The 20,311-nt window shown below is 32.4% G+C and overlaps 3 protein-coding genes across 5 annotated transcripts; all 3 read left to right on the top strand.

The window, feature by feature from the left end:
- Positions 1-365: 365 nt before the first annotated feature.
- LOC135846417 (cytochrome P450 4g15-like) lies at positions 366-4,692 on the top strand. 3 transcript variants are annotated; one of them, XM_065365496.1, is made up of 12 exons: positions 366-876; positions 989-1,092; positions 2,162-2,243; positions 2,345-2,533; positions 2,634-2,703; positions 2,795-2,921; positions 3,194-3,257; positions 3,438-3,553; positions 3,652-3,720; positions 3,796-3,967; positions 4,049-4,228; positions 4,337-4,692. In XM_065365496.1, the coding sequence occupies exons 1-12, from the start codon at positions 711-713 to the stop codon at positions 4,495-4,497; spliced, it is 1,500 nt and encodes a 499-aa protein (XP_065221568.1). In that variant the 5' UTR covers positions 366-710; the 3' UTR covers positions 4,498-4,692. The 3 variants fall into 3 exon arrangements, with proteins under 3 accessions (XP_065221568.1, XP_065221570.1, XP_065221571.1); XM_065365498.1 differs by having other exon boundaries at positions 367-876; positions 3,447-3,553; XM_065365499.1 differs by having other exon boundaries at positions 847-889.
- Positions 4,693-6,513: 1,821 nt separating this feature from the next.
- Positions 6,514-13,095, top strand: LOC135846412 (cytochrome P450 4C1-like). The gene is made up of 12 exons (XM_065365492.1): positions 6,514-7,348; positions 7,460-7,563; positions 10,051-10,132; positions 10,223-10,411; positions 10,529-10,598; positions 10,682-10,808; positions 10,924-10,987; positions 11,086-11,192; positions 11,290-11,358; positions 11,450-11,621; positions 11,705-11,884; positions 11,951-13,095. Exons 1-12 carry the CDS (start codon positions 7,180-7,182, stop codon positions 12,124-12,126), a joined length of 1,509 nt encoding a protein of 502 aa, XP_065221564.1. The 5' UTR covers positions 6,514-7,179; the 3' UTR covers positions 12,127-13,095.
- A 1,180-nt stretch (positions 13,096-14,275) lies between these two features.
- On the top strand, positions 14,276-20,193 carry LOC135848325 (cytochrome P450 4g15-like). Its single transcript, XM_065368220.1, has 10 exons — positions 14,276-14,315; positions 16,110-16,298; positions 16,437-16,506; positions 16,592-16,718; positions 16,821-16,887; positions 18,621-18,727; positions 18,806-18,874; positions 18,956-19,130; positions 19,262-19,441; positions 19,554-20,193. The coding sequence occupies exons 1-10, from the start codon at positions 14,276-14,278 to the stop codon at positions 19,712-19,714; spliced, it is 1,185 nt and encodes a 394-aa protein (XP_065224292.1). The 3' UTR covers positions 19,715-20,193.
- The last annotated feature ends 118 nt before the right edge of the window (positions 20,194-20,311 follow it).

Raw genomic sequence — 20,311 nt, 5'->3', positions numbered from 1 at the left:
TTAAGTGGGCTCCCCGACTATGTGTTAAATTATGACGATTCAACAGGAAGTATGGTAAATATTTGAAGATGAAAAAAAAAACTAATCATTACAAAATAAATAATACAAACGAAATCCAAAAGTAATTTTAAACACTTCCTTCTTCCATACAACTGAATAAAGTAGATATAGGTATATGTAGGTACACACTTATGTACTTTTGTTAAATTTACATAGGCCTCTAATGTTTGTTTAATTATTCATCTCACATTCTGAAGATCCAGAGTTAAATAATTTCACGACCGCAGAGCTTGATGAGACTATTAATGAACAAATCTCGTCTTGAAAAAAAATATGAAATTAAAAATGAAAAACAAAAAAGAACACGTAGATCTAGGTGGCTAGGTACCGATTGTTTTTATCATAACAATGCCCACTTATTAAAATATTAATTTTTCGTTTGGCATAAGAACACAGAACTTGAGAATATCATGTAGTGAAAGTGCATCTTCAACATTATGCTTTCTGTCTACAGACTAATGTGTGACTGTGAGTGAATTTTTTGCATAAAATCGGAAATAATCCAAACAGTGAACAATTAGATCAAATAGATAAGTAACTATCGTTGTACCATTTTGTTTTTCATTTTTTTTCAATTTTAAATCCAGATTTTTATTTAAAAATTCTACTTATTAGTATCACGTTCAGAAAAATTGATTTTTAAAATAAATATGAGCATTGTGCTAATGTTTGTGTGCTTGATAATCGCGTTTCTGGTGAATTTCACTCGAAAAACTAGAAATAGAAGATTTTACCAGCTACTCGAACAATTTCCAACACATCCAAGCTACTATCCTTTAATTGGAAATGCCCAATTGTTGGCAGGTTCGCTTGAAGGTAATTTAGAAATGTAATAAAAACGTAATTTTCACGTTTAAATTTGTACCTAATACTTAATTATAAACATGCTTAAAGATTGCATTTTTCATTTGTGCAACTTATGAACTAGGGGTACTGGAGAAAGTGGAAAAAATAATGAAGCCATATGATCGTTTGGTGTACTGGTTGGGCCCATTACCAGTATTGGTATTGAAAAAATTTGACGATATTTCGGTAAGTCAGCTTAAATTAAATATTTATTCAACCATTTGGTAAAATGATAAGTTCTCCTGAACACATCAGCAGCATTTAAGATGTGATCTCGATAGGTATACCTCTAGAAGACATGGTCGACATGAGTCTCCAATTTTGAACAAAATCCAAAAAAAAAAAAATTCAAATGGAAAGACAGTGTCATTCTGATTGTTACTAATTTGAAATCTCCGAGTCTGAATATTGGCATATTTTTTCGATTCAACCCCTGTGAACCGTATCTCCTCTCACTAATGCTTTTAAACATATAGCCAAAATACCGAATAATTGATAGTGTAATGATAGATGACGAGTGTGCCTGGATATGTTTTCAAGGTAATTGGAACTAATTTCAAGGCACCAAGCTCGATATTTATTTATTGTTTGGGTTCGAGTAGTCATAGTATATCTGAGACCCTCACTTTTTTTTCAAAAAAAGAGAGCTGCATAGATCACCTAATTTTTATATTTTTGGCATTTTCATCACTTTTTAGAGCACAAGGAGGAGAGACGAGGTCAAAAGGAATTGATTCGATATTCAGACTAATCAGCTTCGTCAAATAATTTCAAAAATTAAAATCCCAGATCAACACTAAAAAAATTATTCTAAAAATCGACAAAAAAATTTGATATCGATCGCCACAGAAAAATTCATTTTAAATCATTTTTAAAAAACTCATTTGATATCACCACAAAAAAATTTATTAAAAAGCAACGCAGATGACTTTTTTGGAATCAGTACAAAAACATTCATTCTTCACAAAAACTGATTTGAAATCTTTGCAAAAAAAAAAATCATGATCAAATCATCACAGAAAAATTCTTCACTGAATCAAAAATTTGAATTATGAATCACCATCACTGATTCATATAACCACAAAAAAATTTATTTTAGTGAAATCATCACGAAAAAATTCATTCAAAATTATGGTTAAACATTATAGGTAGTACGTAGGTTGGTACACCTGATTTTTTTTTGGAGATGGAGGGAGTTTCCCACTTTTTTCTCAAATTACTTATCAAGGTATAACGCAAAAAATCTTTTCAACAGGCAATTCTCAATCAAAGCGTTGATCGCGAAGATATCGACATTATGAAAGAATGGCTTGGAACAGGAATTCTAAACGCCAAATGTATGAAATTCAATTTTTAATACATGTCTGTAAACACTATACGAGTAAAATTCATAAAGAATTTGCAATTTTTTCGCTTCAATGTCTAAAAATTCCTATAGACGAAGAATGGAAAAAATCCAGAAGAGTTTTGTCTCCGGCCTTCAGTTCAGATATGTTACCAAAATACGCGCAAGTTTTCGATAAAAATGCATCAAAGCTTATCGATAAGCTCAGAAATATTGCAGACAATGATGAACAAACAGACGTTTTGGACTGGATAAGGAATGCGAATTTGGACTCCATCGTAGGTAAGGAAAATGGTACTCACCTATTAAGATCTCATTAAATTATTTTCTTGATAAAAAATTAATTTAGCAGTTCCATTTTGTTAAAAATATAAAAATGTAGAAAATTCAATGGGAATGTCGATTGAAAGCTGTGGAAAAGCTGGAGAAAACTTTTGTTATTCGATCATGGAGTAAGCTTACTTATCTAATTGGTTTGAGTTTGGTAGATATAAAAGTTGTGTTAATCTTACTCGTATGTACAAAACTGTATTATTTCTTTAGAGCAATGAAGCAAGGAACAAAACGTATCCAATATCCTTGGCTCATACCACATTATATTTATATGGTTTATGCAAAGTTGACTGGGAAAATGAAGAATATTGAACATTTGCAGTATCTACCTACCAAAGTAAATGATGCACCTGTTTTCAAAACAACGAGGTCTCCTCAAAAATTGATTTTATCGCATTTTTTAAACGTTTTCAAAATTTTTGGCTTCAAAGACATTGATATGTATTTGTTTATTTATTGATTTTTCTGACAATGAACGATTTCTTTGAGAAAATTTTTAATTTTTTCCTATCCCACTAATTTTTGATTTTCTCTCGGCAGATTGAAAAAATAATAATTAACATTAAAATTTTCTTTTCCAACAAACCTAATCCACTTAATTTTTTTCAGATATTAAAGGACAAAATGAAAAATAATCGAGTTCCACAAGATGAAAATAATCCAAACCATAATGGTAAGCCTTCAAAAAGTAATTGTAAAATTCAATTGAATTAGTTACCTACTTACTCAAATTATTTTTCTTGATAATTTATTTGATGGAAAAGAAAAGATCAATAAATTCTCTCTTGACATAATTTATGTAACTTGGTAGAAAATTTCCAATATACCAACACCAGAATCTAATACTGATTAGGTATTGTAGTTGATTCGACCAAAACAATTATCGACCTACTCATCAAGAAAAGTCCAACAGAATCTGGTTTCGATGAAATGCGAATGAGAGACGAATTACTACTGATGACGATTGGGGTAAGTTTACAAAATCTTATACTGACTGAAATAAAGGTTCAACTCTGTAGGCTGGTAAACTTTGATTTTTAATTCTAATTTGGTTTACCATACAAAAGGGAGTGGAAACAACAGCACTGACTGTGAGCTCTCTAATGCTAATGTTGGCAATAAATCAGGATATTCAGGTAGGTATATTTTTTTCATCAACCGCATCAGATGATTTAATTGTTTAATATTCATCACATTTCGCATTACCACAGCAAAAAGCTTATGAAGAAGTCACACAACTAACAACAAATCAAGAGGGACTGACTGAAGATCATTCGACCACTGATTTCAAGTACTTGGAACAATGTATCAAGGAAACCTTAAGAATGTTTAGTCCAATAATGGTAACCAGCAGACGAACTCATAAAGAAATTGTATTGAAAGGTATAGTAGTATAAAGAATTATTTATCATATCTATGCGTTCTTCGCCCATGAGAAATATCTTTTCAATTGCCTCCTTTCAGATAACAAAGTGGTACCAGCAAATATGTTCGTTGCAACCTTGATACATTTAGCAAATTACGACGCTGATTTGTACGAAAATCCAGATAAATGGGATCCGGAACATTTCAGTGAACAAGCAGTAGAAAAACGACCCAAAAATAGCCAACTGAGTTTCGGTTATGGATCGAGATCTTGTATAGGTGAATAATTTTACAATCAGCATTTCACACCTTTTCTGGGCCTCCAGAGTCCAGAATATAAATTATTGCAACATTACCTATACATTGACAATGTTGATCATTCAACAGGAGCGAAATACGCAATGATGTCTATCAAAACGTTAATCATTCACATTATACGCAATTATCATTTATCAACCAGTCTTAAAGAATTTACAAAGGAGAATTTGAAAACGGATCTTTGCATCAGAAGTAAAATTGGATATCCTATCAAATTAACAAGCAGATGAGATGATAAGAGAGGACAACTGATTCGTGGAATTGTTTGTTGATTTTGATTTTATCGACGAGTTAATCATTAAACCTACAATATTTGAAGAAAAAATTTAGTGAACTAAACATTTTGTAAATTGACAAGTCAATTTTCACAAATTCATCTTCTGATTTCAGTTTGCAAAGGCAAAATATAATTTTAGAGTTCTTAATTATAATCCTACTTACGACATTTTATAATCTGCACAAAATTTATCAGCAGCCAAAATTTCAAATGCTAAAGTGTATTTTTTTCGATTTTTGGTGAATTTTTGAAAATCCTAAAACCAAAAATGAGAAAAAATCAAAATTTTACCAAATTGACCCAGAAAGCTGAAATTTGAGATATAGTCTATTTTGGACCAGCAAAATTAATTGGAAATGGTTTCAATCTGTTTTGAGCAGTTCTGGAGCCTCGAGCAGATTTCTTAAACTTGAAATTTCCACGAAATTTTATAAAATTACTTTAGAAATCCGAAATTTACGCTGCACTCCAACTTAAACATGCTATTTAGTCGTCTGTTGGCGGGTTTAAGTCATTTTGGAGACTCCAGCGACTTTTTGAAACTTAAAATTTTCACAAAATTTCATCAAATGCAGTTGGAGAGCCGAAATTCATTCCGTAAACTAATTTCAATACGCTATGAAGTCGACTGCAGGTGAATTTCAAGTCGTTTTGGAGCCTCCAGTGACTTTTTGATAATTACTGGAGCCTCCAATACTCTCCAGCAGATTTTTGAAATTTGAAATTTTTTTATAACCTAAAAAATTTTATCAAGTGGAGTTGAAAAGCCGAAATGGTTTTTTGAAAAACAGAAGTTTCTAAAAAGTCGCTGGAGGCTCCAAAACAGATTTAAATTGCCTACAATCCTCCTTGGAATAATGTCAAAAATAAGGGGTAAACTGAATTTCATATTTCTACCTTAAACGGAGGTGGAAGAACAATTTTTCAAATTTTCAAAGAAATATGAAATCCATGGACAAAAATACGTTTTTGATTGGAATATTTCGGCCATGAAGGTCCAAAAAGTGGCTGGAAGCTTCATAACGAGTTGAAATAACCTGTAATTGACTTGATGGCGTATTGAAATTCGAAATTTTGTGGGAATTTTGTATTTAAAAAATCTACTGGAGGCTCCAAGAATTTTCAAAAATTTGCTGGAGGCTTCAAAATGACTTGAACTTGCCTGCAGTCGACTTAATAAAGTATTTAAGTTGGAGCCAACGTCATTTAATAAAATTTTGTGGAAATTTCAAATTTCAAAAATCTGCTGGAGGCTCCAGAACTGCTCAAAACAGTTTAAAACCGTTTCCAATTAATTTGGCAGATCTAAAATAGATTATATCCCAAATTTCAGCTTTCTATGTCAATTAGGTAAAATTTTGATTTTTTTTCTCATTTTTGGCCTAAATTTGATTTTCAAAAATTCGCCAAAAATCGAAAAATACACTTGAGCACTTGAAATTTTGGCTGGTGATGAATTTTTGCATGCTTTTTTGATCTAGATGTGTGCAGTTCAAAAAATTTCGTTCGAGTCCTATGTTGGAAAGTAAAATCTGTGATTTCGGGTGGCCTGCCAATCAAAAATGGCCTACATTTTGTTTGTAAGGCCAACCTTTTTTTTTTTTTTGACAAGTTGGCTTTAAAATATTTCTTAGGATATCCTCTTTAAGAAAAAAGTTGTTCCAGAAGATCAGGGGAGAGGGTGCAATTACCTACGTCCGGTGATTTTTCAACTTTTCCCAAAAATGAAAACCTATAACATTTGTTCGGTACTTAGTGGGCACCCTCTCTACATTTTAGGTGGTTACTGCAGAATTCCAGAAGTGCCAGTACAAAACTGTAATTATTTTGAAAAGCTGTAGATGATCACTAGCGTATAATTTGTGGAACTTGCGGTTAGAGAAATAATAATCATTGATCAACTCCTCCAATTTAAAACCAGTTTTTAAATTACCATTCATATTTCATTTTGATTGAGAAATTTCTATGTTTAGAATGGATCTTATCTCGACAAATTTTAGTATAATATGTGCCTATATACCTAAACATCTATTTATTTATACAATATTGTTGACACCACCACCGCAGCAGGCTTTTGAAGAAGAAAATAAAAACTCGTCGTCAATCTAACGAGTTGCGAAATCAACAAAAAAAAAAAACACTAACCTGACGCAGGTGAACACATTTCATGCGTCACTAGGGCTGAATTGCAATGGTATGTTTATTCATATCACATTCGGGAGTCTAACTTACGTACCTACGTAAATGCATATCTTAAAGATCGCAAAGCTTACGGGAAATACCGGTTAACCTCTCACCTCAAGATGGAAAACTAAAGACAAAAAACAAGTACCAATTTTTTTCCATCAAAACGGTATTTTCATTTCAAGTTTTCATAATTTTGCATAAGGGAGAACGCTCAATTATCTAAACCTATCGTTAGGTAAAAACCCATCATTATGTCTGCTGACCTGGTGGTTGATCATTCGAGACATAGATAATCGAACATTTGTGAGTGAATTTTTCTGTACAATAATTTACAATAACGTGAATACAGTGGAGCTTAAACACGTAGTCTATTGTCGCATTTTACGAGTAGTTATAAAAAAAATTACATCACAAAATTTTCGAAAGTGAGTCGCTCAAAAAAGTAAATATGAGTATTATACTGACGTGTGTGTGCGTGATAATAATCGCGTTTCTGGTGCATCTTACACGTAAAACTAGAAATGAAAGATTTTACCAACTCATCGAGCAGTTTCCAACGCATCCAAGTTATTATCCTTTACTTGGGAATGCACATTTGCTGGCTGGTTCGCTTGAAGGTAATTAAAAATTTCATCAATAAATTTGATACCTACCTACGTTAATCTATCATTACTTACATTAGAGTAAAACTAATGGGACATAATAATCACTTGATCATTATGAACCAGGTCTATTGAAAAAAAAGGAGAAATTGATGGAGTCGTACGACCGTCTGTTGTACTGGTTGGGTCCAGTACCGATATTGCTATTGAAAAAATGCGACGATATCGCGGTGAGTAGTGCACTTTTTCAACTGATGAATAGAAACCTAAATCATCGTTTTTTTATACCTGCTTCGTAATACCTACTTACTGGTAAAACAATATTTTTACGAGTACAATATGCATTGACATGTACTCCTTGTTCAACTTGTCAAAAAATATTAATGGGGAGAGGGGATATAATGGATGATCACGCCACCGATGGGGAATTTTGTTTTCTTTTATTTCATTTTTTTTTTTGAATTGTTGATTTAGGTACGTATTGTTAATAAAGTTTTTCGAGTTACTTACTTATGTTTCTCTTTGAATAAAACCATTCGAAAAAATTTTCATTTTTTTTTTATTCATTTCTCAAGACCCTCGTGAGAGAAATATCCTTTAAATCTATAAATTTTAAATGCAACTTACAATAGGTATAACAATGGTTTTTTCACTTTTCAATTTTGTGATTTTTAATACCTCGAGTTTGGAATTTCGGAAATTTTATAGCTACGTAGGTATAACGATTTAGTAGGTATTTGGGGAATTTTTAAAAATTCAAAGGGCCAAAAATGACGAAATGAAGTTAAAATGTTGCCAAATTGGCTTAGAAATCTGAAATTCGATTTGCACCCTATTTTAGACCCCCTGGAGTTGATTAGTGATAGTTTCAAGCTGCTCTAATGCTTCTATCGGATTTTTGAATTTTCCAGTTTTGGAGAATTTATTTGCCTTTAAAAAAAATATAAAATAAAATTCAACAAGTACAGTATGAAAGTTTCAAATTTTCAAAAATCATTTCTGCCGGTTCAAATGCACTGTTTATTCTTTTCAAAAACTGAATAAGTAATTCAAAATTCACATGGACTTTAGAAAGCACAAAAATAATACCATTCAATTTTGAAAAAAAAGTGCCAATGTTGATGCTTTTGCAAGCAATAAATTTTCAATTTCCAATTTGTTTTTTTATTTTTGGAAATGAGTAATTTTTTTTTGATTGGACGGATCTTATAAACTTCTTTCCTGAACTGGAATAAATTTCAAAAATATTCTACCTGCTCCAAAGTGGCTGAAAATCACCGCAAATCGATCCAGGGTTCCAAAAAATGCAAAAATTAGGTAAAAGCAAATTTCAGATTTCCACCACAATTTGATTGAAGCCTGTTTTTTGTGTGTTTTTTTTTTTTTTTTTGTTTTTAATGGAAAATGAATGAGTCAAATTTGAAATTTACAAACTCTTCTAAAGTAACCAAATGAAATTTAGCGTCTAAAATTTCGAAAAATTGCTCACAAATTTCTTATTATGGTGCATTAAATAAGTGGGTATGATCATTTCCGTCCTAAACTTTTGGCGATTTGAGTGGTAGAGAGAAAAAGAGGAAGAACATCGTCATTTTCCTGCAAAATTTGAAGGTTCATATCTCAAGACGGACTGAACTTGGAGCAAATCATTCGCAGAGCAAGAAATCCAACATCACGAGCACAATTTTAACAGCTCAAAGTACAACTTTCGCACTCTCAAAATATACCCCAGCCAAAATTTCAGGTGCTGAAATCCATTTTTAGATTTTTGGTGAATACTTAAAAATTCAAATTTGGACCAAAATCAGAAAAAATCGAAATTTTAGGAAATTGACCTGGAAAGCTGAAATTTGGTTTGTACCCTATTTTTGACCAACGGAGTCGATTGTTGCCAGTTTCGAATCGTTCTGAAGCTTCCACCGAATTTTAGGTTGCTCCAGTTTTCGAAAAAGCCCCTGTAAATGAGGTGAAAACGAAATTCATCACCTAGAAACTCGGATTTACTATTTTTGGACCCTTTTGATCGATTTAGGCACATATTATCATAATCGTTTCTTGCCGGTTCAAATTCTAAATTTTTTCCAGAAATTGATTTTGAAGAAATGAAAAAGAATAAAATCCGCTGAAGACCTTAAAACGGTTTGAAACCATCGCCAATAGACTTCGGAGGTCAAAAATAGCGTATAAATCGAATTTCAGCCTTCTAGATCAATTTGCTGAAATTTTGACTTTTTCTAATTTTAGTCCTAATTTTAATGATTGTCAAAAATTCGTCAAAAATCAAAAAATGAATTTCAGCATATGAAATTTTGGCTGGGTGTACTTATGTTTCGAGGTTCTCTTTCGATTCCCCTTTGTCCAGTTCAAAATTTTTTGGGTCAGTTGAGATTCTTCCCTTGTCAATGTCTTCCATCTTCATTGTTTTGGCCAAAAATAGGTAACATTGTCAACATTTTCGATCCAACCTCATCACTGAGCTCTTCCTCTCCCACAATACCCTTGATGAACTTTGCCAAAATGCTAAAAAAAATTGAAAATGAAGTGTGACTGGTCGTGTATTAGGTGTTCGAAGTCGTCAAATTCACATATTTACCTATTTTTGTAGATTCAATTTCTCATGAAATGAAACATGTACCTAACGTTTTAATAATAAAAAAAATTGAAAAATATACAAATGCAGCATTATCATTTTAGTAAAACAAGCAACTGTTTTACAGGCGGTTCTAAATCAATGCGTTGAACGTGAAGATCTCGGCATCATGAAAGAATGGATGGGAACAGGAATGCTAAACGCAGAAGGTAAGAAAATCATCATCTTACCAAATCTTAAGTCAAAATGCGAAATTTTCAAACCATAATGAGCAAACATTTCTATTCATGTGTACCTAGTTGAAGAATGGAAAAAATCCAGACGAGTTATAGGACCAGCATTCAATTCGGACATGCTGTCTAAATACGGAAAAATCTTCAATGAAAAAGCAGCAGATCTTGTCGAAAATCTGAGACCAGCTGCAGAGAATGGTGAAGAAGTAGATGTTTTGGATTTCTTAAGGCATGCAAATCTAGACTCCGTCGTAGGTAAGCATGAATGAAAGAACACTAGGTACTTAATAGACGTTGAATGGGACACCCTGTAGATATATTGAAGGTATGCTACTTTTTTTTTTGTTTTTTTGATCTGAAAATTGCATTTAGGAACATCAATGGGAATTTCGATTGGCGACTATGGAAAAGAAGGAGAAAAATTTAGTTATTCAGTGATGGAGTAAGATTCTCATCTGAATATTAACAATTGAGTGGGTAACATTAAAGATATTGTGTTAAAATGGACATCATTCTTTTTTTTAGAACCATGAAACAAGGGACCAAGCGTATCCAATATCCTTGGCTGATTCAACATCACATCTACATGATTTATTTGAAACTAACAGGAAAACTTCAAGACATCGCACATTTGCAGTATCTGCCCTCTAAGGTAGGTAAATAATAGGTACTTTGCCTAGCTGATAATTAAGATTAAAAAGTTTCAAAATAAAAACTCCTCTAAAAAAAAACATGAAAATTTCCTATATCAATTGGACTTTTTTCAGATAATAAGAGATAAAATGAATAGTATTCGAAAATCACGAGAGAAAAATGACTCAGGAGACGAAGGTAACTCAATAAAAATGATTATCTACTAGATACGTAGTTAGTTATTTACCCACCGACCGAATATTTCATAAAATTATCATACGTACTCATTATTACAGATCATGTACCCGAATCAATGATTGATTTAATAACCAGAGAAAGCTCCAGAGAACTTGGTTTCGATGAAATACGTATGAGAGATGAATTACTTCTGATGGCAGCTGGGGTGAGTAGGAGTACCTACAAAGGCTACATCCGATTTAATGAAGTTTCAACTTCAACGCTGCATTTTGACTTCTCTAATTTGTTAATTTATTTACAAGGGAGTAGAAACGACAGCGTTGGGTGTCAGTTTTTTAATGCTGATGTTGGCTATGCATCAAGATGCTCAGGTATGTTCATCATTGAATTGATCCCATATTATAAGATCTCGTCATTTGGATTTGTTTTTTTTATTCAATGCATGATTATTACTTACTGCAGCAAAAAGCATACGAAGAGATCGTAGAATTAACACAAGACCGTGACTTTCTCACTGAGAATGAGATGAACGGTCACTTCAAATTCTTGGAGAAATGTATCAAAGAAACACTAAGGATGTTCAGTCCAGTAATGGTAACCACCAGACGTACCACAAAAGAAGTCGTATTGAAAGGTAGGCACAAGATCTTCACCTTTTTTCTGTTTTTGCTGAAAATAATTGAACATAGTTTCATTTCTTTTTTACCTACTTTTCAGATGAAAAAATAATTCCAGCAAATTTATTCGTCGTGGCTTTTATATATTTATCAAATCGAGATCCTGATACATTCGAAAATCCAGATAAATGGGATCCGGAAAATTTTAGCGAACAAGCTTTGGAAAAACGATCTAAAAATAGTCAACTAAATTTCGGTGTTGGGCCAAGATCTTGTATAGGTGAGAAAATTGCTCGATTAAAATTTATTGATGAAGTGAAATATTACAATGCTAATTATTCGACAGGATACAAGTACGCGATGATGTCCCTCACAGCTCAAATCGTTTACGTTTTACGTTATTATCATTTAACAACTAGCATCAAAGAATTTACAAAGGATAATTTGAAAACCGACCTTTGTATCAGAAGTAAAATTGGATACCCTATCAAACTTACACCTAGATCACCAGCAAAGCGGTAAAAAATGATGGAAGATAAAGAACCCATGAAACTGTACTTGCTGATTCATAAACGAACAAATTAATTTGCAGTTTTAAAAATGAAAATTGAAGTGATGAATTGAACGTCTAATCAGTTCATTTCTACAGAAAAACTATCGGGTATAAATCTTCGAAATCATCTGTATAATTTTGGATGCTAATGCATTAGAATTTATGTTGTTTATTTAAATACCTACCTACCTATCTATACAAAAAATCGAATTTTTGACAAATTTCAGTATCTATAAGTAACCTATCTATTTTTTTTTTTTTTTAATCAACTTGTCTACTACGTATTAGAAATGAAAAAAAGGTACATTGAAATCTGTCTCAATTTATGCTTTACATTTTTGAAGAAATATAAAATTAAAGTAAACATTCCGAGACCATTTGATAATTATTCTATACTTACTTGCTTCTCTTTTTCATGGATTATAAAAATCCTAAATTCTCACCAAGCAACATAGGTAGGTAGGTGATTTTTTCATGAAATTAAATTCATCATCAAAGCGATGAAAGCAAGAGAAAAAAACTGATCTGGAAATCTTGAAATCCGTAAAAAATAGTTAAAGTACATATTAACATTGAAACAATTTCATTTATTTTTTTCCTAAAATACAAGTCCATTCTCATAAGGGGTAAAAAAATTCAGACCGAAACGCCAATTTATGAAAATAAATAAATTTGTAGCATTTGGCATAATAAACGCCACTGATTTTAAAGTGATTCTCAGAATAACACGTATTAGTAGCTAGATCTTATATTGACTATTTTTTTATATTTGGAACTCGCCTTCCTTAGAATTCCTTACAGTAATACTTACATTATGCATATAGGTATTTAATGAGTTCCGATGTCCGAAAACGACCCGACTTATAGAGCATTATATGTACCTAATTTAACAAGTTATTAAATCAAACAGAATAAATTTGTCTTGATTTTTAAGATGATTCGTGTTTTTTCATTTCGCTTTTTGCCAGACTATTTGTGTACGAAGCTACTTAACGATCTCAAAATTGTATGGGACCAGATAGGTATTTAGAGAATAAATCTCTACCTAAATGAGATGAAATTTGAAAAAAAAAAACAAAACAAAAAAAACTACCATAGGTAACACTTTTTAGTTAAAAGATACTTTTTTCTTAAAATACGAGTATTCACAATTTGAAATAACGTAGTCCTCAAATATAGTGCTATGAAAATGTTTCGCTGTCGTTCGTAAGTCCACACACAGTGAGGTATTCGCGCATTTCTGAGTGGAGTTTTGTGCACACAATCCGAAGTAGTGAACAGTGAACTTTATAATAAATTGTTTTGTTTTTCAATTTCAATTTCAATTTTTCTCATTTTACTTCAACGATTGTTTTTTCAAAATAAACATGAGCTTTGTACTAATGTTAACGTGTATAATTATAACTCTGATTTTGGTGAATTTGATTCGAAAATCCGAGAACAAACGATTTTACGAGCTACTCAAACAGTTTCCATCACCTCCGAACTATTATCCTTTGATTGGAAATGCGCATTCCCTCATAGGTTCGCTAGAAGGTAATTTAATAACCATCTGGAATCAGATTGTCTCTTATTAAAATAATATACTTGATAAGTAAGTAATTTTGTATTGTCCATTTTTTAAATTTATAAACCAGATTTACTAGAAAAAGTTGAAAAAATATGCAAGCCGTACGATCGCTTTGTGTACTGGATAGGTCCGATACCAGTATTAGTATTGAAAAAATGTGAAGATATTGCGGTAAGTACCTACATAATTAGGTAGTGCAGTTGTTTTTAAACCAAAAACTATAGATAACTTTCCCAAACCAATTTGTGGAAGAGCCTATCCCACCCCTCGCGAAAAATTATCAATCGAAGATCGACTGATGCATAAAATTTATTCATCACAAAATTACCGAGCGATTTTACACAAAAATCAAGAAATTATTTTTATTAACTATTTTGTAAAATTTACTACTCATCTTGTAGTTGTATGTACAGGCACAAGTTATTGTTTCTTTTTGGAAAGGGATGCGGTTTCCAAACTTTTTCTCACATTACCTATCAAGTATGACGTAAGAAACTTTTCAACAGGCAATTCTCAATCAAAGTATAGATCGTGAAGACCTCGGCATTATGAAGGATTGGCTTGGAATAGGAATACTAAATGCTAAACGTAAGAAAATCACTTCAGATATTAAATACTGCATCTTTAGATAGGTACCTAATACCTACCTTACAAGGGAACCTCTTGAGGTGTCACGCTCCGATTTGAACGGAACTGCGATTTTTGGAAAGAGCATAGTCTAAAACCCCCAAAACCTAAAGTTCAGCTGTCCAAGTTTATTTTTCGATTTTTGGCGAATTTTTGAAAATTCAAAATTAACTGTTTTGGGCGATTTATGCTTTTTTTTTAAAATGCGTACTTGATCAGTAAAAATAGTAAAAATAAGTCCCAAAACTAATATTAATTATCCAAATCCAAATTTCTCCTTTTCCAGCCATTCTGGAGCCTACAGCGCGATTTTTCAATTTCTCCAGAATTTTGAATTTGCTCCAGAAGGCGTGAATATGACGTTGGGCAGCTAAAAATCGAGTTGTGTATTATACTCGACCTGTTTAACGAGTTTATCTACATTTGAGCTGATTTTGGACGTGACACCTCAAGAGTTGTTTTTTGACCAGCTTTTTTCAAAATTAAAAAATTCAAAAAATCAAAAGATGACCGTTTGTGAGGAAATTTTTGAAATTCACGCGAACTGCTGTATTTAGTCCGTAACTAACTTCCCAAATCAAAATTTCACAATTTCCTCCATTCTGGAGCCTCCAGCACGATTTTTCAATTTCTCCAGAATTTTGAATTTGCTCCAGAAGGCGTGAATGTGAAGTTGGGCAACTAAAAATCCAGCTGTATATTACACTCGACCTGTTTAACGAGTTTATCTACATTCGAGCCGATTTTGAGAGTGACACCTCAAGAGTGGTTTTTTGAGGTGTCACTCTCGCTCCAAAACGGCTGGAAATGGTAGAATTTGCGCTCCGGGGGTTAGTTCTTGAAGAAATACAGTGATTCGTACAAATTTCAAAAATTTCCTCACAAACGGTTACCTTTAAGTAAATTTTTTGAATTTTTTAATTTTGAAAAAAGCTGCGGTCAAAAAACCACTCTTGAGGTGTCACTTCCAAAATCGGCTCGTAGTTAAACTCGTTAAATAGGTCGAGTATAATACACAACTCGATTTTTAGCTGCCCAACGGCATAATTATTCACGCCTTCTGGAGCAAATTCAAAATTCTAGAGAAATTGAAAAATCGCCCTGGAGGCTCCAGAATGGCTGGAAATTGTGAAATTTGGATTTGGGGGGTCAGTTTTGGACAAAATACAGCGATTCGCGTGAATTTCAAAATTTTTCCACACAAACAGGAAACTTCTGATTTTTTGGATTTTATAATTTCGAAAAAAGCTGGTCAGAAAACCACTTTTGAAGTGTCACTCTCAAAATCGGCTCAAATGTGGATAAACTCGTTAAACAGGCCGAGTATAATATACAACTCGATTTTTAGCTGCCCAACTTCATATTCACGACTTCTGGAGAAAATTCAAAACTCTAGAGAAATTGAAAAATCGCGCTGGAGGATCCAGAATGGCTGGAAATGGATTTGAGTAATTAATATTAGTTTTGAGACTTATTTTGACCATTTTTATTGATCAAGAACGTACCTTAAAAGAAAAAACATAAATCGCCAAAATACAGTCAATTTTGAATTTTCAAAAATTTGCCAAAAATCGAAAAATGAACTTGGGCAGCTGAAAATTTGGTTTTGGGGGTTTTAGACTATGATCTTTCCAAAAATCGTGGAGTGTGACACCTCAAGAGGTTCCCTTGTTAGATAGTGTACGATGAATTCGCTAAAAATGAACAATTTTGTCGCACTTATGTACGTGTATGACTGATCAAACATTTCTATAGCCGAAGAATGGAAAAAATCCAGAAGAGTTTTAGCGCCTGCATTCAGTTCGGACATGCTATCTAAATACGTGAAAAAGTTCGATAAAACTGCATCAAATCTCGTCGAAAAGTTCAGACCAGCTGCGAATAGCGGTGAAGAGATAGATGTTCTGCTTCAGATAAAGAATTCGAATTTAGAGGCTATCGTAGGTAAAAATTACATACTTACCTATTAGTAGCTACTTGAGAAAAGAGGCGTTTCATGGGACACCAGCTAGGTAGCATAGGACTGTTTGTAAGATACTGAATTTTATAAAAATGTATGCGTATAATTATCTATATTCGCAGAGGCTGCTTTAGGCGTATCGATTCAAAGCTGTGGAAAAGAAGGAGAAAACTTTTGCAATTCTGTAATGGAGTAAGATTCGTTTCGTAAATTGGTTTCGTTTAGGTATCCAAATCTAGACAACGTTACAGACATTGTGTTAAAATGACTTTTTTAGAGCTATGAAAGAAGGAGCAGTGCGTATCCAATACCCTTGGCTAATTCCACATCATATTTACACGATCTACTTAAAGTGGACTGGGAAAACTAAAGACATCGAACATTTACGGTATCTGCCTACCAAGGTACTTAAATAATCCCCACCTACCGAAATTTTTATTTCAAAGAACATCTACTCAATTAACTCAATTGACTTCCTAAACATATTTTTCATTTCATTTTTTCAGATATTAAGAGAGAAAATGGATAATATTCGAAACTCGCTAGGTGCAGACAATGATTCAACTGACAATGGTATGTAAATGTAACCCTCGAAAATTTTAAAGCTTGAAAATAATTGTAGAATTTTGCCTACACGGAAAAAAAAGTATGGATAATTTTTACTATTTCACACAGTAACCGGATCCCATTCAAAAATATTGTTATTTTTACTATGAGATTAGTAAATTTTACCAAATTCTATAGGTAAAATGTATTTTTTGGCTGAGTAAAAATCACTATTATTTTTGAATGGGATCCGGTTACTATACTGAAATAGTAATTTTTATTAATTTTTTTTTTCGTGTAAAAACTTATAGAACATTCATATTTAATCCATAAATATGTAGGTATTATGAAGTTACCAAAAAAAATGAAGGGAAGATTAATTAAAATGAGTAAGTAATTGACATTTGTTGAGCTCAAAACTGAACTATTAACATAGAAGCTCTCTCATTTTTTTGATGAAATCATAAAAATTTGAAAGCCTCAGTATCTAAAAAAGACTCAAGTGAAGAGGCTTTGAGGTACAAAAATTTTGTGACGATTTTTTGAAAATTCAAAAAAACTTATTCTAGAGCGATTTTTAAACTTTTTCAGGAAATGGAAATTTTTTGAAGCAAACTAAACCAATATGTGAATAATTTTTTTTTCAATTTAACTCTCACACATCATTCAAAAACTACCAACATTGGACCATTCTGGAGCTTCCAGAATTTTTTTAATTTTCTACAAAAACTTTTGGTTTATTGGCCCTCCAGAGCAATTTGAAAATTTGCTGGAGGCTCCAGAATGGCCCAAAACTAACAGTTGTTGATGTGCTATGTGTGAGGTTCAGCTGAAGAAATTGTTCATTATGGTTTAGAACTCTGGTCTAGAAATTTTCGTTTCCTGAAACAAATCCAAAATCACCATTTTCAAAAATTGCACAAAAATCAAAAAATGATCTTAAGTTTATTTTTTAATTTTTGTATAATTTTTGAAATTAGAAAAAAAGTTTTTGAGGGCGATTTTCAAAGTTTTTTGTCAGTAAATTGAAATTTTTTGAAGCAAACTAAAGTAGTGTGAATAATTTCTTTCAATTCAATTCAACTCTCACATCAAGTTTCAATTCAACTCTCACATATCATTCAAAAATTACCAGCATTGGGCCAATCTGAAGCTTCCAGAAATTTTTTAATTTCCTTCAAAAATCTCAGATCGTTCTTTGAAAAGCCAAAAATAATCTTTGGCACCTACAATTTTCTTTTTTAACGCTCCACAGCGATTTGAAAATTTGTTGGAGAAAATTGAAAAATTGCTGGAGGCTCCAGAATTGCCCAAAACTAGCAGTTGTTGATGTGTGAGATCTCAGCTGAACCAATAATTATTCAGTATGGTCCAGGACGTCGATCTAAAAATTACTTTCATTTCCTGGAAACGTTCAAAACTCACTCTGAAAAGCCATTTTAAATTTTTAAAAATTTTAAAAATTGGACAGAAATCCAAAAATGAACTTAAGAACATGAAAATTTGTTGAGAAGGGTTGGAGGGGTCTGGAAAATACACTTTCGATCTACCTTGGTTCCTTTCAAATCGAAGACAGCGAGTTCAATGTGAGTTTTACATCGTAGAAGTGTCAAACTCAATATCCTCTTAATCTTTTAATCGCATAAAATGGATATGAGAAAAATTTGAGTAGAATCGGAAGACTGGATTTTATTTTTGGTCAGAAGATAACACTCTCACGAAGAGAGTGATTTTGTCAAATGACGTATTTTTTGTTACAGCCAATTCATCGAAAACGATCATCGATTTACTCATTAGTAAAAGTTCAACAGAACTAGGTTTCAATGAAATACGTATAAGAGACGAATTGCTATTGATGATCGCTTCAGTAAGTACACACAAAATGCTTTACGTTGAATTAAACATCGAAAGTTGACCTTTTCTAAATTACTTATCCATGTAAAAGGGAGCAGAAACGACAGCACTGACTATAAGCTTCGCGATGCTGATGTTCGCCATCCATCAGGATATTCAGGTAGGTACGTTTGTTATTAATCATTATAGGATCCTCGTTTTGGTATACCTATTCGTATACGTCTGATTTCACGTGACACAGCAAAAAGCTTACGAAGAGATCCAACAACTTACAACCGCGGACTACGATGAACTTACTGAGGATCACTGGACCGATCATTTAAAATACTTGGAACAATGTATCAAAGAAACAATGAGAATGTTCAGTCCAGTAATGGTAACTAGTAGACGGACTTATAAAGAAATCATTTTGAAAGGTGTTGCATTTATCAGTTTTATTTCAACTTCTTACTTATCTTTGATTCATACCTGTACTTACTTATAGGTACCTACCTAGACCTACATAAAAGTACCATAAATGTTTTATTCTGTATCCGTCCCTTTACAGATAACACGATCGTCCCAGCAAATATGTTTGTAGCGACGTTCATACATCTTGCCAATTATGATTCTGAATTATACAAAAATCCGGAAAAATTCGATCCACAAAATTTCAGCGATCAGGCTATTAAAGAACGACCCAATTGCAGTCAATTAAACTTCGGTTATGGACCAAGATCTTGCATAGGTGAACAATCGATTAATTGAAATCTCTCACTTTGAAGTACCTATGTACCTATTGTTAGGAAAGAAACCATAGAACACTCATACTTACTACGCATATTCTAATCTTTCAACAGGTTTCAAGTACGCGATGATGTCTATCAAAGCACAACTCACCTACATCTTGCGCAGTTATCATTTATCTAGCAGCATCAAACAATTCACAAAGGAGAACTTGAAAACGGACCTTAGTATCAGAAGTAGAATAGGTTATCCTATCAAATTTACAAGCAGATGACAAGTGAAGCGATGAAAAATAAATACGTAAAATAGGATAATCTACTCGTGGAATTGTTTGTAAATTCATACGTGATTTCATCATGAAATTATAAATTCAACATCAAAGTAAAAGCAAGAAAAAAAACTGATTTGGAAATCATTCAAAACTGAAGAGAAACTGAAAACCGTAAAACGATAGTTGAAGCATTAACAATGAAATAATTTCATTGCCTTTTTCTTAAAATACAAGTCCGTTCATTAAAAATATTTAAAAAATGTAAAAAATCAGACTGAAACGTCAATTTTGAAAATAAATAAATTATTTTGTAGGTAGGTACCTAGCATTTGGCACAATAATTGAACGCCACTGATTTTAAGGCGATTATCAAAATAACACGTTGGTAGATCTTGTATTTTTTTAATACCTATCTGGAACTCACCTTGATAGATTTCTTTACAACTTACGCTATGCATATTTAATGAGAACAAGTTATTAAACCAAACCTGAATAAATTTGTCTTGATTTTTAAGATGATTCATGTTATTATATTTTGCTTTTTGGCAGACATTTGTATATACGAAGTTACATAACGATCTCATGGGACTAGACAGGTAG

This window comes from Planococcus citri, chromosome 5 (genome assembly GCF_950023065.1).
Source record: "Planococcus citri chromosome 5, ihPlaCitr1.1, whole genome shotgun sequence".
Lineage (NCBI taxonomy): Eukaryota > Metazoa > Arthropoda > Insecta > Hemiptera > Pseudococcidae > Planococcus > Planococcus citri.
This window is presented reverse-complemented; position numbering and strand designations above follow the sequence as displayed.